Source organism: Macadamia integrifolia, chromosome 3 (genome assembly GCF_013358625.1).
Source record: "Macadamia integrifolia cultivar HAES 741 chromosome 3, SCU_Mint_v3, whole genome shotgun sequence".
NCBI lineage: Eukaryota > Viridiplantae > Streptophyta > Magnoliopsida > Proteales > Proteaceae > Macadamia > Macadamia integrifolia.
Genome location: NC_056559.1, coordinates 29788862 through 29803143, shown reverse-complemented (window position 1 = coordinate 29803143; position 14282 = coordinate 29788862). Strand labels below are relative to the sequence as shown.

The 14282-nt window shown below is 36.3% G+C and overlaps 2 protein-coding genes across 2 annotated transcripts in view; one reads left to right on the top strand and one right to left on the bottom strand.

The window, feature by feature from the left end:
* The window catches only part of LOC122072647 (non-structural maintenance of chromosomes element 3 homolog), a gene marked incomplete in the record, with an annotated part of 5656 nt that extends 1943 nt beyond the window's left edge, over positions 1-3713 (bottom strand). Inside the window, 7 exon segments of the mRNA XM_042637021.1 lie at positions 265-508; positions 595-643; positions 773-864; positions 1664-1768; positions 2404-2472; positions 2641-2834; positions 3575-3713. Of these exon segments, the coding sequence (XP_042492955.1) occupies positions 265-508; positions 595-642 (292 nt within the window).
* A 5-nt stretch (positions 3714-3718) lies between these two features.
* Positions 3719-5220, top strand: LOC122072646 (wall-associated receptor kinase-like 20). Its single transcript, XM_042637020.1, has 2 exons — positions 3719-4610; positions 4852-5220. Exons 1-2 carry the CDS (start codon positions 3719-3721, stop codon positions 4908-4910), a joined length of 951 nt encoding a protein of 316 aa, XP_042492954.1. The 3' UTR covers positions 4911-5220.
* Positions 5221-14282: the final 9062 nt, after the last annotated feature.

Below are 14282 nucleotides of genomic sequence, written 5' to 3'. Positions count from 1 at the left end.
AAATTTTTTTTTTTTTTTTTTGGGGGGTGGGAGGTGGTGTGGGGGCATTTTAACTGAGTTTTACTAGTTTTTAATTATGAAGAGTCAGGTAAGGTGGGTCCTGAGTTCATGACTATCCAAGAGGTAATCTATAAACTCAGCGACTTGGATCAGTCGTGGATGAGTAGGGTCACTGGATGATTACACATAAAGTATCGCCTTCATAGGAGACATAACAAACTAAAGTATATTCTTCTGGATTAAAAAGGGGCAAAAGTTTCTCACTCTGTTGAGAAGAGGGACCCTGATTTGTGGATGGACGAGCACGTTGGAGTTCCTTCATTTCATAACCAAAGATGCTTGAGAGCTTCTCTCTTGCCTCATTTATAACCAGTGAAGGAAGACCCCGCTGACGATAGTTTTTAGTTACAAGTTGAGTAAGTTCATCCCTTTTGATTGGGCATCCTGAGCTCTGGAAATTTTTGAAGAGGACATAGCGTATTACTTCTGCAACAAGCTTATCTTTTTCCTGTAGCATGAAATTTCAGAAATCACAAACACATGGAATCTTCAGGCACAGGATATCAACGAATGAAAATGGGTTACAGTAAAAACCTCTTTGGAGATACCAAATTGAGAGAAATCCTCAAGAGAACTTGCCATCCTGAAGCAATAGATGTATCTTAGCATTTTTTTCTTTTCATAGAGGTACACAATATATTCATGAGAAAGTTAATTCAGAAGGGCTAAATGAAGGGGGTTCTTTTCAAGTCCGGTGAAGAAATATCAGTACCCCAGGGCACCGCAAACAAGTAGAAGGATATATAGTATGGCCTAAATGCTTTTGAAAACAATGTTGCTCCACAATATCACCTACAATCAAGGCTTCAGACAAAGCAATAATGAGACTACCATGAAACAAGAGCACAATGTTGCTAAAGGAAAAACTACATGCATCATAAGTTCATCAAAGGCAACATAAGAAGAAACCATGATCATCTGAATACATTCAACTTTTATTTCACAACTTATAAGCAGATTCACAAGGTTGGTACTTGTAGGATAAGACCAGGTCACTATCAGCAATATTTTCTAAAGAATGCAATAGATCAAATAGTTATGATGAATTGATCAATCATTTCGTTTCAAAAGGTGGACTGAGATATTTGCCCATACATTCCGAAAAAGGAAGTATAGCTTCTTCCTTTCCTTTCCTATCCTATGCCTTACCTATAAAGTTAGATAAGCCTTACTTTGCAATCAAATTCCTTTGTTGTAAAATAAATTTTACATTGAAAAAATAATATTTATCAAATATGGCAAAAGAAGGCTCCCCCATGACAATCACTCACACATAGGAAAACAAGCAGATGAAGCACAATCTTCTGCAATAAAAAACTGAGTATGTCGTAGTCCAGGCAAGGAAAACCAATGAATTAATCAGAACAAGAAGCTGCATACACCTGAAGAAACATGCTTAGAGACAATCAACTACATTTCCTTCTATATTACTTGTCTCACATAAAATCTTAAACAGAATATCTTTCCCCTCCTGGCTCCTACAACATTTTATGGCAGTGATGAATTAAAAAGCAAATGAAATCAAGCGATAGTAGATCCAATCTCATACTAAACAAAAAAAAAGAAAAAAAAAAATTCCCTTTCCAGTGGTCAGTTTTGGTACCTCTTTACTTGCCACCCCCTACTTCTCTTTGTTCGGGTCTCGAAGACTGAATTTCACTGCCAACCCTAACCAGCAAGTAGCTTCAAGCAACAAGCTCTTCACAGTCTGAAAAATCAATGAATTGATCAGAACAAAAATCTGCATACAACTGAGGAAACATGAATAGAGACAATCAACTACATTTCCTTCTGTATTATCTGTTTGGTATAAAACCTTACACAAAGAGTATCTTTCCCACCTACAACATTTGACGGCAGTAATGAATAAACAATCAAATAAAATCAAGCCATAGTAGACCCATAGACATTCAATGAATAAAAATGATAATTACATAACCAAACCTCAAAATTTCGGAATTTGAGGAATATCGATCAAAGGTATCTCACCAACTTTAAAAATAATGGAACAATACCACAGAATGAAGTTAAAATAAAATGAAGTCCAAAGAAAAATCAAGTCCTTTAATGAAGATGAAAACTCTTACTGACCTAACCCATTAAACGGGAAAAAATTAAAAAATAAAAAATAAAAAATAAAAAAAGAAGAAAAATTATAATAAAAGTGTAGGAAATTGATACTATTGGTAGGCATTTCAAGTTTCAACTGTCATGAACTTGTCGAGAACTCTCAATACACTTTAATACCGTAAAATTGTGCTAAAAAATCAGAAAAAAGCAAAAAAATTACAAGGACAAGCTCGGGAGGAACTCCCCTATATATAACCCAAAAGGAAAGCCTACCCAATCAACAGTTCAAAAGGACCCATTTGGCGAACCGTCGGGTGAAAAGAAACCAGCTGCAACTGAAATCTGATCAGCAATTGCAGAAACAGTAAGCAAAACTCTCACATCTCACCCCACCCGATTACAGTGAGGGAAGGAACAGGTTGGAAAAATAAATAGATAAAAATAAAGAACAAAGAGAAGGTAGAGACTGGGGGAGAGAGGAGAGAGGGAAATTGAGATAGAGGGAGTTACCGTGCCAAGCTTCTGATTTGCAGAGAACCCTAAAACTCTGCAACGTCTTTCAATATCCACAATTCACTCCAGAGAGGAAACAGGAAAAATGAAAATGATTTCGCACCATTGCGCTTGGGGGGAAATAGGAATTTGAAGGGAAAAGCAACTACAGAGCAGCTGACGCGGTATTTTATGATGAATTTCTTATTAATCTGTTTACCCAAAAAACAAAAAACAGAGAAGAATTCAAACATAAATTTTAAATTTGTCATTTCACATATATAATCGAAAGGTTTCATCAAAACAAGGAAAATTTACTATGTCACCCCTTGAAAAATTTTATTATTAACAAATTTATCATTCCCTTGCTCATTTAACCCTTTATTACCAAAATTGATATTAAACACCTAAGAGGGGTTCAAATCATGCATGTCTGGTTGGACAAGGCGCCCCTCATTCACCTTCACACTTATAGTTTAAAGTTTAAACCTCTCAACCTATAGTATATTATGATTGAAAGGAAAGCCTTAATTTAATAATTTTTTTGTTTTAATATTCTACATTGAAATGTGAAATGACAAAATATACCCATACAATAAATTATGGTATGAATTTCTAGTTCAGTGACATACAGTTAAATAACTGGTTTTTACCAAAAAAAACTATAAATAAATAAAGTTGTGCAATCAGCTCTAGCATAATAAGTTCAGGGAAAATCACTCATTCAATTTTCCTATCCCTACCCTCACAGAAATATAGTAATTATAACATTGCAAATAAGTGTGGCCCAATAGGTTCTCTTGCCCTGAGTGGGCTTTCTAGTGGCTGGAAAAGCAAAGTAAAAGGCAAAATTCAATGGAAAAAAAAAACTCATAAGAATTGATAAAAGGAAAGTAACAAAAAAAGTAAAGATAACAGTAGAGAGAACAATAAAAATCATGTAAAAGCATACCAGTGGTCAGCCTCTCACCATCCTTCTTGACCATGATAAGCATCAATCCCTTCTCTTCTCTTCTCCGAAGTCCAACACAAACAAAACCCCCACGGCGACTGAATCCCTCAACTCAATTTCCACTGCCACAGAAATCGAATTCCAATGGGAAACCGCCTTTGTTTCTCCTCCCTCCATCTCCTCCTCTTCCTCCTCCTACAACTCTGGCGCACGTTAGCCTCGCAACCGTCCAGCAGCTGCCAGGCCAAGTGCGGTTCCCTCACAGTAAAGTACCCTCTGGGCACTGGCTTCGGCTGTGGCTCCCCACGCTTCAACCCTTACGTTACCTGCTCCTCCTCCTCCTCCTCCTCGTCACCGGACGGTGACCACGACCAGCTCCTCCTCACCACTCACACAGGGTCATACCCAATCACGGCCATCTCCTACGCCACCTCAACCCTCACCATTACCCCTCCCAACATGTCCACCTGCTCCTCCATGCAACCTTCCCAAAACCTGGGCATCGACTGGCCCAGCCCATTCCAACTCGGCCCATCCGTCTTCGTCCTCCTCTCCTGCCCACCTCCTACCTCATCTTCCCTCACCGTTAAGGGCCTTCCCATCTGCGACTCCACCTACAACTACCTCTGCGCCTCCATCCACACCTGTCCCGCCGTAGCTTCACTGGGTCTCTCCCTCTTCGCGCCCACCAACACCTGTTGCGTCTATTCTCCTGCCAATCTCGACCCCAAGGGGGATCTAGACCTCAAGGCCTTGGGCTGCGCTAGCTACGCCTCCGTCCTGTCTCTTGGTCAGTACCCAACGGACCCGAACAAGTGGGAGTACGGCGTGGCTCTCAAGTATAACAACGATGTGGGCTCCCTGGACAGTTTTGTCGCCACCAATTGCGAGGTGTGTGAGAGGAGCGGTGGAGCTTGTGGGTATGGGCCACCCAGGAATTACTTCTTGTGTGTGTGCAACAATGGTGTTAATACCAGCACAGACTGCTACAATCAGATGAGCCTTTCGAACTCTGTATCCGTCATCACCACAAGAAGTATGTTTTCTTCTTCATTTCTATATCTATACATACGCATTGATTCCTTATACACCCACTCATGACTGAGTCTGGATCTTCTCCCCACGGGATCTCATCGTGTCTATATATAAAATATCAGACCACAAGTCAATAGTGCATTAATTGTTCAAACTCATAGTCGAGAAGCATTTTCATGCTACAAATTAAGCTCTATTGATCATCGATAATATTCTTAAACGGAATTTAATTAATTTTGCAGGAAAAGTTTTGTTGGGGTGGATCATTGCTTTAAGTTTCCTCGTTATGGAGTGGGAGTGAGAAAGGCCTCTCTTTCAGTTCACCACCAAGAAAGGAAAAAACAGAAAAAGAAGGGTATCTCATCCTTTGGGTTTTGAGACTCGAGAAAGGATCTTTTTCAAGCTTTGTTGCTATCCATGCAATGACATGGAAAGAAGTGGGGAGAAAAGGGTTCCATTCCACCTTTAGATAGTGCCTAATAGAAAGAGAAGAAACAAGTGACGGTAAAAAAAAAGTTGATTTTTATGACAAGTTCTTAGCGTTGTTCATGCATTATATAATGGACTTCCAAAACCAAGAATAAAATTCATTTTCCACAAATTTTACATTATTATGTCTCTTGCTCTGCCTATGATGAAGAAAATCCATTTATCTAGTTCAATATGGTGTTTGTTTGTTTAAAACAATGCGTTTAAGTTCCTTCTTAAATAACTTTATTTTTTGCTCACTTTGCTTCTAACCAAATGGAACCTTAAGTGTCATTAACTCAGTTAACTCGTCCAAGTCAAAAGCTGACTCGTTGAGTTTTAAGACATAGCCAAGACAAGCGCCTCAAACTCAACCAGAGGTTTGATAAGACTAAATTAACCATTCAAAACAAAAGGAAAGCCCACCACAGTTAAAAGATTGCGAATATGGTTCTCTCTAAACCTTTCTATATGGTTCAATAAAGAATATGGTTCTCCAGGCTTTTACATGTTAGAAGTTAGATTAATAAAGAGAAAGGAGGGCTACTCCAATTACAGTACTAGATTCACCAACTCCAGTTGAAGTTTCTTTCATCTATTTCATTTAGCCTTCCAGTCTGCCTCAAATGCATTACAACGGGTATTACTATCCTAGCTAGAAACTCCAATTGATTTTGGATCCCGTCCCCTCCACACCTCATGGATGGTGGATCCCAAGTGGTAACCAACCCCATGTGGGGAGAGAAGAATTCGAGTATGTTCTAAGAGAGGCAACCCTTACGCCATTTTTTTTAAGGGTAATGAAAGAATTTATAATGCCAACTTAATAAACAGTAGTTGATTGGAAACTCATGCCGTTCACCCCATCCCTAATGGTTCTCTCTAGTTAAGTATGTTGTGTAGGCGGCTAGGGCTAGGTTGCTCCGCAAAACCCGTTAGGTTTTGGGATGCTTTCCTTGATTGGGGGTCAGCAAAATACTTGATGCACCAATGATATTCCTATTCCGTTAGTTTAAAGTGCTGATCTCAAATAATTGGTTATGAAGTTAAGTCCGGTAGTCGTCTTTGTATGCAGTTTTTGGGCTATAAATAGACAGAGAGAGAGAGAGAGAGAGAGAGAGGGGATAATGATTAATACTGCCACGAGTCTCATGTCCTCTTCAATTCCTTTGGAAAGGTCACGATAGCCCTAAATTTATGTACCCTTTGAATTGGGCGGCCAAAGTTTGTCTTCTGACAAATGGGGGGTATTGTCAAGTTTATTTGGAAGATTGCAACTAGAAAGAGAGCATTTGGATTAGCCGGATGTATTCCAGATACCTCTAAGCTGACTTCATCTAAACTATTTGGGCCTAAATAATTTTTTTAAATATATGCAATTTGCATCTGACTATATCCAGTCTTCTATTGATGATTATTCTAACACATATCTTTGGCTTGATAATTGATACCCTAGATGGTATGCTAATTACTAAATAAGGTTAGAGAATTAGGTATGATGCTAGTTTATATAGGCTTACAAAGGTGTCTTCCATTTTATAAGATTGTGCTTGGATTCTCGGCCTAAATAATTATCATTCTCTCATTGAGGCTTGGACTTAGCTCCCTATTATTTGTTTAAGACCTTGAGGTAATGACAATTGGTTCAGTGGATTGCCAACTCTTCAAAAATTTTCACTTCTTATTCTGCTTGCAGTTCGGTGAGTCTAGAGCCCCTAGAGATCCCTAGTTTAAGACAATCATGCTTAGCTTTTCCATTCCAAGGCATTCTTTTACTATTGGAGAGCTATGATCAATTTTCTCTCATTCAGGAGTTTATTATTCAAGGCATTTTTGTTAGAACTCCATTGCTTATTGAAAGTATATATAGGTCATTTATTCTTCTTTTGTCCCTTCTCCAATAGTCTGTGTGGAGGTATCATTAAAAAGTTATGGTCTTCTCTTAGAGTTCTCCCTCATTTTGATAGAAAAGAATGTGGGTCTTAAAAATCTTTAATGGTAAAACTACTCGTGATACTCTTGGCAAGTTGGTTTTTAATGATTCGTCATATCTTGAGAGAAATGATTAAAAAAATATGGACTTTCTCATCGCATTCTATTGGGTAGATTCGAGACATCATCTTTTTGAAATTAGAAATAAAATCCTCCACAAATGTGTTATTCATCTTGATACAAGTAAAAATATGCATATTTCTTATTCATGGGATCTTCCTTTTATTTCTCTGCCTAATTTGATGTATCATCTGTTCATCTTTGCTCTTTGTCCCTCCCCCATTCGATGTATCCATGTTTTTTTATTTTTTTTTTTATAGTTTTTTCCCCTCAGGTTTTGATGTATCCCCTCTTAGTTAGTTGTTTTGTCCGCTTTCCTGGGTTTGTTGTTTCCCCTTTATTTGGTTGGTTTGATTTCTTTTGTTAGGGATCTCTCTCATGGTTAGCTTTCATAGATTTTGAGTTGTATCTTTTTTTTTAAATTTATTCTTCAATTATTAAAACAAAAAATTGCTCCCGTGATATCATAAGCAATTAATATCTGCTCCACTTTCTCTCTCTCTTCCAATAGTTTTATTTTAAGGGCTTAGTTCCAAATGATTATTTGCCTTCTCATATAAATATGTATCTTTTGATTTAGAAAATGGATATAATTAATATTTTTTGAACCTGTAGATCTGCCTGTAGTGAAACCCATTGTGAATATTAATATTTTTTGAACTTATAGATCTACCCGTAGTGAAACTCATTGTGAATTTGAGTTACTCATGAGTGAGGCTCCAAGAGACCAAAGTTAATTGGTCCTCTCTAATCCTTGTTATGCTATATTTGGATAATTCATTTTGCAATAAAACTCTCTCAGTGTTTTACCTTAGTTTGCATTTTTTTTACTTAATTTATATTTTTTTTATTGCATAAATTTGGTATCAGAGCAAGTTTCAATTTTTGTGGCAACTAAGTTTACATACTTGATCTGAAATTAAGAGAAACACATTCGACAATGGAGAATATGATCAACAATCAAATCGTCGCTTTGGTTGTTGTTTTATATTTGAAGATAAATTATTTCAAAGTGGAGAAGAATGATGTAGTCATGATGATGAATATTTAGTGCTACTCTACTTTCTCCTTTGTTTCCAATGATTTTTTTCCAAGCAATGGTTTTTTTTTTTCTTTTTCTTTTCAAATGCAATCTTTGTAAGATGTCTAATGGCTCCTTTCTAATAGTAATGGTTCAATAGCATTTTTTTCAACAATTTTCCCCCCCTTCTCTATATATCTCTATTGGCTTATACAATGTTGAGTTAATAATTTGTATTTGTAGAATTTGTGGGCGTGTCATGGTGAGTCCCATTGTGAGTTTGAGACTTTAAGATCCTTTAATGGTGAATGAATCCCCACGAGACCTAGAGTTAAATGATGTTCTTTAACCCTTGAGTTAAGTGATCCTCTCTGACAATTGTTATCCTATATTTTCTTTATTCCCTAGTTTATTTCCAATCCTTTCCTTTCGAGTTATATCACGACTTTGTTGCATATACGCTATATGTATGGGAAGCACTCAGCAGATGTCCTTTTTGCATCTAGAAATGCCTCTCTTTATGTGCACTATAAATTCTAACGAGTGAGATAGATATTGAGGTGTAGTTGAGCCAGACTCATTGGTTGGGTTGATAACTTGAATTAAACTTTCTCATACTAATCAGAACCAAAAAAACATCAAAAGAAACTTAGAGCCTAGGGTGTTAAAAGTCAGACCCACTTGATTGAACTGATGAAATTTGATTCTTTTATGATTGTTTCTTCCTCGCACCCTAGCTTTTTGATGTATCATCCTTATATCGTTTTTTCTTCCCTCTTCCATTTTTTTGATATATCATAATTTGTTAGTAGCTTGTTCTTCCTTGGTTTTTTTATGTATCATCATTTTATTTTTATTTAGTTCTTTTGTTGGGGGCTCCCCTCTTTAGTGTGCCTCATTTGGATTTAATGTTATGCTATGCTCTTCTACTTTAATATATTTAAAAAAATAAATAAAGAAAAGAAAAAAGATTCATGTACAAAGGGTGCAAGTTTTATTCCATATATGAGGATTTAATTTTTCCTAAATGATCTTCAATTAAAAGTTTTGATACATGACTTACCCTTTTCAGTAGCGTGTGATGTTGGCTATATGGGCCACAAATTTTTTAGGTTGGCATACCCCAAAATCCTCTACTTAGTAATAAGTTTCAGTCAAACAAATTTTGACAAATGACAAAATAAAACATTGAAAAATTCAAAACTACAAAAAGGTTCATATACTATCACACAGGTGCATGAATATACATAGTAGGGTTTATGATTCAATGTGAGTTCAAATTTTGACACATGGCTAACCCAAAACCTCACCTTATCCATCAAATAGTGAAAATTGCCACATCATAATACCATGTGGCATAGTGTGGAGACAAGCTTGTCCACACTATTGTGTGATGAAATTTTCTCATATACATATAGAAGCTAGCTTTGAAAAAGTTAAAAAGAGAGGAAGTTGGAGAGAAAAAGAGTAAATATCAAGATTGAAGGTACGATTTCAAATTGGCAAATTGGCTTGTCAACAGCCTTCATTTTTGCCTACATGCTCCCGCGCATGCCTTGCATTTTGAACAGTTGCCCTTTTTGTTGTCAAACCCGGTCCTATTCTAGGACATCTTGGGGATCAAGTTCATAAATGTAGAGGTTATCTAGCGATCTAGGGTGGAGGTCAAGCACAAGGAAAGTTCTTTTCACCATTTACAGTTCAAGGTTTGTGGCGAGGCAAGCATGTCCATTGCGCCCAGACATAGAGGGGGGGAATATGACCATCTTGCCCCATGAAAACATAAAATGTCCACCCTGTTGATATTTCCACATGTGCTCCCATTTACCCCCACGTTGATGCTGAGGCCACACTCTCAGATAGAAGACAGAAAACTCTCCCCCAGCCACCCCCACCCGATTTAGCTATACTGACGGTCTTTTACATACCGCAATGGAGTTTGTATTAATTTGCATCTAGTATATTTATTGTTGTCTAAGGTTTTTTTTTTTTTTTTGTCTAGATTTAGTGTTGGATGATTGGTTTGAAATCAATATAAATGGACCTAAATATTCTATTTTTATTGCCAAAACCTGTCCATCAAACTTGAAAAACCCACTTCAGCCCAATTGAATCTTTGAAATTGGGCCTAATTGCGGGCCTATACTATTTTGATTAGGTTGGGCTTGGCTTAGACCTTGGGACAAATGTGGGCCAGCCCACTAACTCTTTGGTTTCCAACTTAAACAACAGGACAAAAATATCTGATTAAAGAAGAAAGTTGATGAGAGAAGCTATGGTCAGAGAGACATATTTCGATCCCTTTCCTATATGTAATAGATATATATATATATATATATATATTCCTTAGTCAGGTTTTATGGCAATTAGACTGTAAAGAGGAAATATTCTTGAAAGGGATCTTTAAATGAGATATGGTCCTCTCTTGGACTTGTATGTGGTGCTTGCAATAGGTAGATAAGATCCAAATCGTGGAATAATTCCTTTATAGGATGTCAGTGTTGACAAGAATCGGAGAGAGTTAAAGAAAAGTTCCCTTTATTAGTAGGATAGTGCCTTGTCTTCCCCTTCTCCATGTAATTGTGGGATCCATTTGCCTTAGGAAAAAGTGGAAAGGGAGGACAAATAGGCCATTTGATTTTGTGTAGGGTTAGAGGTGAAACCCTGAACCAAACCGATCAAATATATTGAACCAACCGAACAAATTTGAATTGATTCGCTATTGGGCCAGCTTTAGTTTGGGGCATTATGGAACTGTCTGAAAGTTGGACCAGACCAAAACCGATAGAAGCCAATTAAAACTGAAACCAACCCGAAAATCATAATGGTTTTCCATAATTGTTTTATATCAAACCAATAACACACCTTGATAAAAGCCAAATTAACCAAAACCGAACCTTCTCTTATTGGGCTGGCTTTGGTTTCACTCATTCTCAACCTGAAACCGGCCGTTTGACACTCCCTAGGTGGGGCTGATAAGTTGGTCGTAGTAGGATCATCATGGTACACGGCCACCTTAACTTCCTTGGGTGTTGTGGGTCGACCCATAGTGTCGACCAAACGATATTTTGGTCATATAATCATAATGGGCATGGCCCTACTTGGGGATCCAGGAGTCCTAATATATATGGACATGGGGCCCATTTGTTGGCATGGGTTCCTTTCGTGGGTGTTGGAGCCACTTGATGCCCACCGGCTATGAACAAAATTTTCCCCTCTTTTATGTCCACGGTGACCTTTGTGTTAGATAGTTTAAAGCCCTCAACCTCAACAATCAAAGCATGAGCTTTGGTAATGGTTATTTTGATTTCCCATGAACACCCAAGATTAGTGGATTTTTTTTTTTTTTTTTTTTTTTGATGATATCTCAAGTCTTATGATGTAGTTGTACAGGACCCTCAGAAGTGATTTATTTTGTGACTATACTAATAGAATTGTATTTTCCTTTTTATTAGCATAAGGACATGGAAGAACTCTAAGCTACAATGGATCAATCTACCTTTGGCGCCCTTGACCCTGAAATCCACCAAATTATTCTTACGTCTCTATTAGCTGGTTTCTATCGTATGAGCACTCCTAAGTAGTGTTGGAATATCCTTATCGTGAGGGTAGATGCAAAATATTTCAATTCATCCGTGTTTTTCAATGTTCTCTTTCTGGGTTTTTAATGTTCTCTTTCTGGGTTTTTAATGTTCTCTTTCTGGGCTGGGAAGGTAAAGGAGGTATATAAGGGAATGTAGTCAAAAAAAGCTATATAGAGAAGCCAAATAGGTTCTCTTTGGTTGCACGTAAAGGGAAATGAAATCACTTTTGAAAAGAAAAATGAATATTCATAATAATAGTCATGTAATCTACCTAAAATTATTATCATATTTTTCAATATAAAACTTATTTTATTTTTCAAATTAAAGAGATTTGATTGCAAAGTAAAATGAAATTTTATAAATAAATTTGGTAATGTTTTAGAGTTCATTACACCTTTTAGGTAATGTATACAATTATTTCTACTTCACGAGCTTGCTTATCATTTGATTTGATTTATCTTTTACTTTCGTGTTCTCTTGCAACCAAACAGAGCCTATAAGCGCAAAGTAGACAAGCTACATGAGATTAAAGCACTAGATCAATTAGTAGACTTGTATAGAAGCAGGATATTTCTACTTCACTGGTTATGTATGATGACAACAAACGGTCACTAAGATAGATTACGATAATTTAAGATGCTAATATTATAAATATCAAGTTTTAATCATTAACGTATCATAGCATAAATTATCAACAGATAAAGCAATCCAAAAGTTGATATAAACTTTTTCTCGACGATGATACTTGTCACATGGGTGTGTGAGTTTATATTTAATGTGTGCCCCACTCCCTATCATTCTCCCCTACCTTCTTCGTGCATGAGTAAAGTCCCATTTGGAAATTCATTAATATATATATATATATATATTTTGTAAATCTTGTCCATACACACTGGCCTATGGGTCCTTTCTAGATTGATGTTTATCCTATTAATTGTTTAAAGGCACAATTCTACTCTTAGAATATGGACATGAAAAAATCAGAATCAACGCTCCATGCATGCATGGCAGGCAACACAATTAAAAGAAAGGAAGGAAACTTTATTTTATATGTTACCTATGTTCAGGATTCCCATATATCTAATGTTTAAAATGATCAAAAGTCCTCCACAGCTAATGATAAAAATTTTCATTATTAATAGTTATTTATCCTATATGGAGGACAATTTTTTTTTTTTGCTATGATCGTCGGATATATGAGGTATCTAGATAAACTACGTTACATGTCAAATTCAATGACCTATTATCAACAATCTTGTGTTGAATACCTTGAAAAAAAATATTTCTTTCATATTTTCATTGGTTTAATATAATTTTTTTTTTTTTTTTCATATCTAAACAGCCATAATGGGTAGAGGATGACATAAAAACGCGTTTAGGACCAAACCCAAACTGCCACATGATAGATAAAGCACCATGATATAACCCAAGTTGACACTAATAATGGAGGAACCTATTTACTTTAAAAAAATATAATTTATATCTAAGATAAGAGTTAATAATGCCTAACTCCTTTTGACTAGTAAGGATAGAGGGAGAACTTTCTAACCATGATGGATGGTTCTGGTCCCAAGTCCCAACCTACTCAATTAAAAGTAGAAAGGATGGCCACGGATTTAGACATGTAATAGAGATCCATGCCATGAAAACTAAGACTGTTGAAGCCATTATCTATGGAACAGAAGTGCAATTAAGTACATGAACCATTATGCCTACTGAATCAAACTCAATGCTTATAGGAAAGTGCCTTAGACTATGGAGAATAACCCCTTCTTTTGTGTAGTCATGTTTGGATTGGAAACAAGGTAAAAGATAGGATTAAGTTTTCCTTCACCTGTAATTTTTGTTGATTATGTAACAATGCATGTGATAGGATTCTTGTATTATCATTAACTCTCATCTTCTATTGTATATGGTTCAAATTATTCATTTTCACGTCAATCTGATAATACTAATAACCATGGTGAGAGAATTCTTTCTTTGCTATGGGTGAAAGAAAATTGGATCCTAAAAAATATGTATTCCTTATTACACAAACACATGCAACAGTGCAACCAACATCGTCATTCTTTTGTTTAGGAATAGCTTCATCTAGACTTGAAGGAGAAAAATGGTATAACTTATTGAAGCATTTGTATTCCTCTCCAAAATCTAATTACTTGAAATTGGGGAAAAAAATTCACTCATTCATAAAAAAAAATTTGGAGTTATTTATTTAAAAGACTTTTAGATCATAGTTCATACTACAATTTTTTACTCTTTTATTAACTAAAAGAAGGAAAATGACCAAGCATGAAGATCTAATAAAGATTCATAGCCAATTCAAAATAAGATGAATCAAGTTTTCCTTAAACCACAGTGATGGAGAAATCCCTTGTCCACGGGGCTTCCAATGCTCAAGAGAAGGTATTTCAGAGAACATATTAATACTCTATTGGAGTATAGATGATGTCATGAATCTTTTCGCACAAAAAATGAAAACTTTCTCCAAATAAAACTGTAAGGCTCCGTTTGGTATCGTTTCTGTTCCAGAAACTCCATTTCGTAT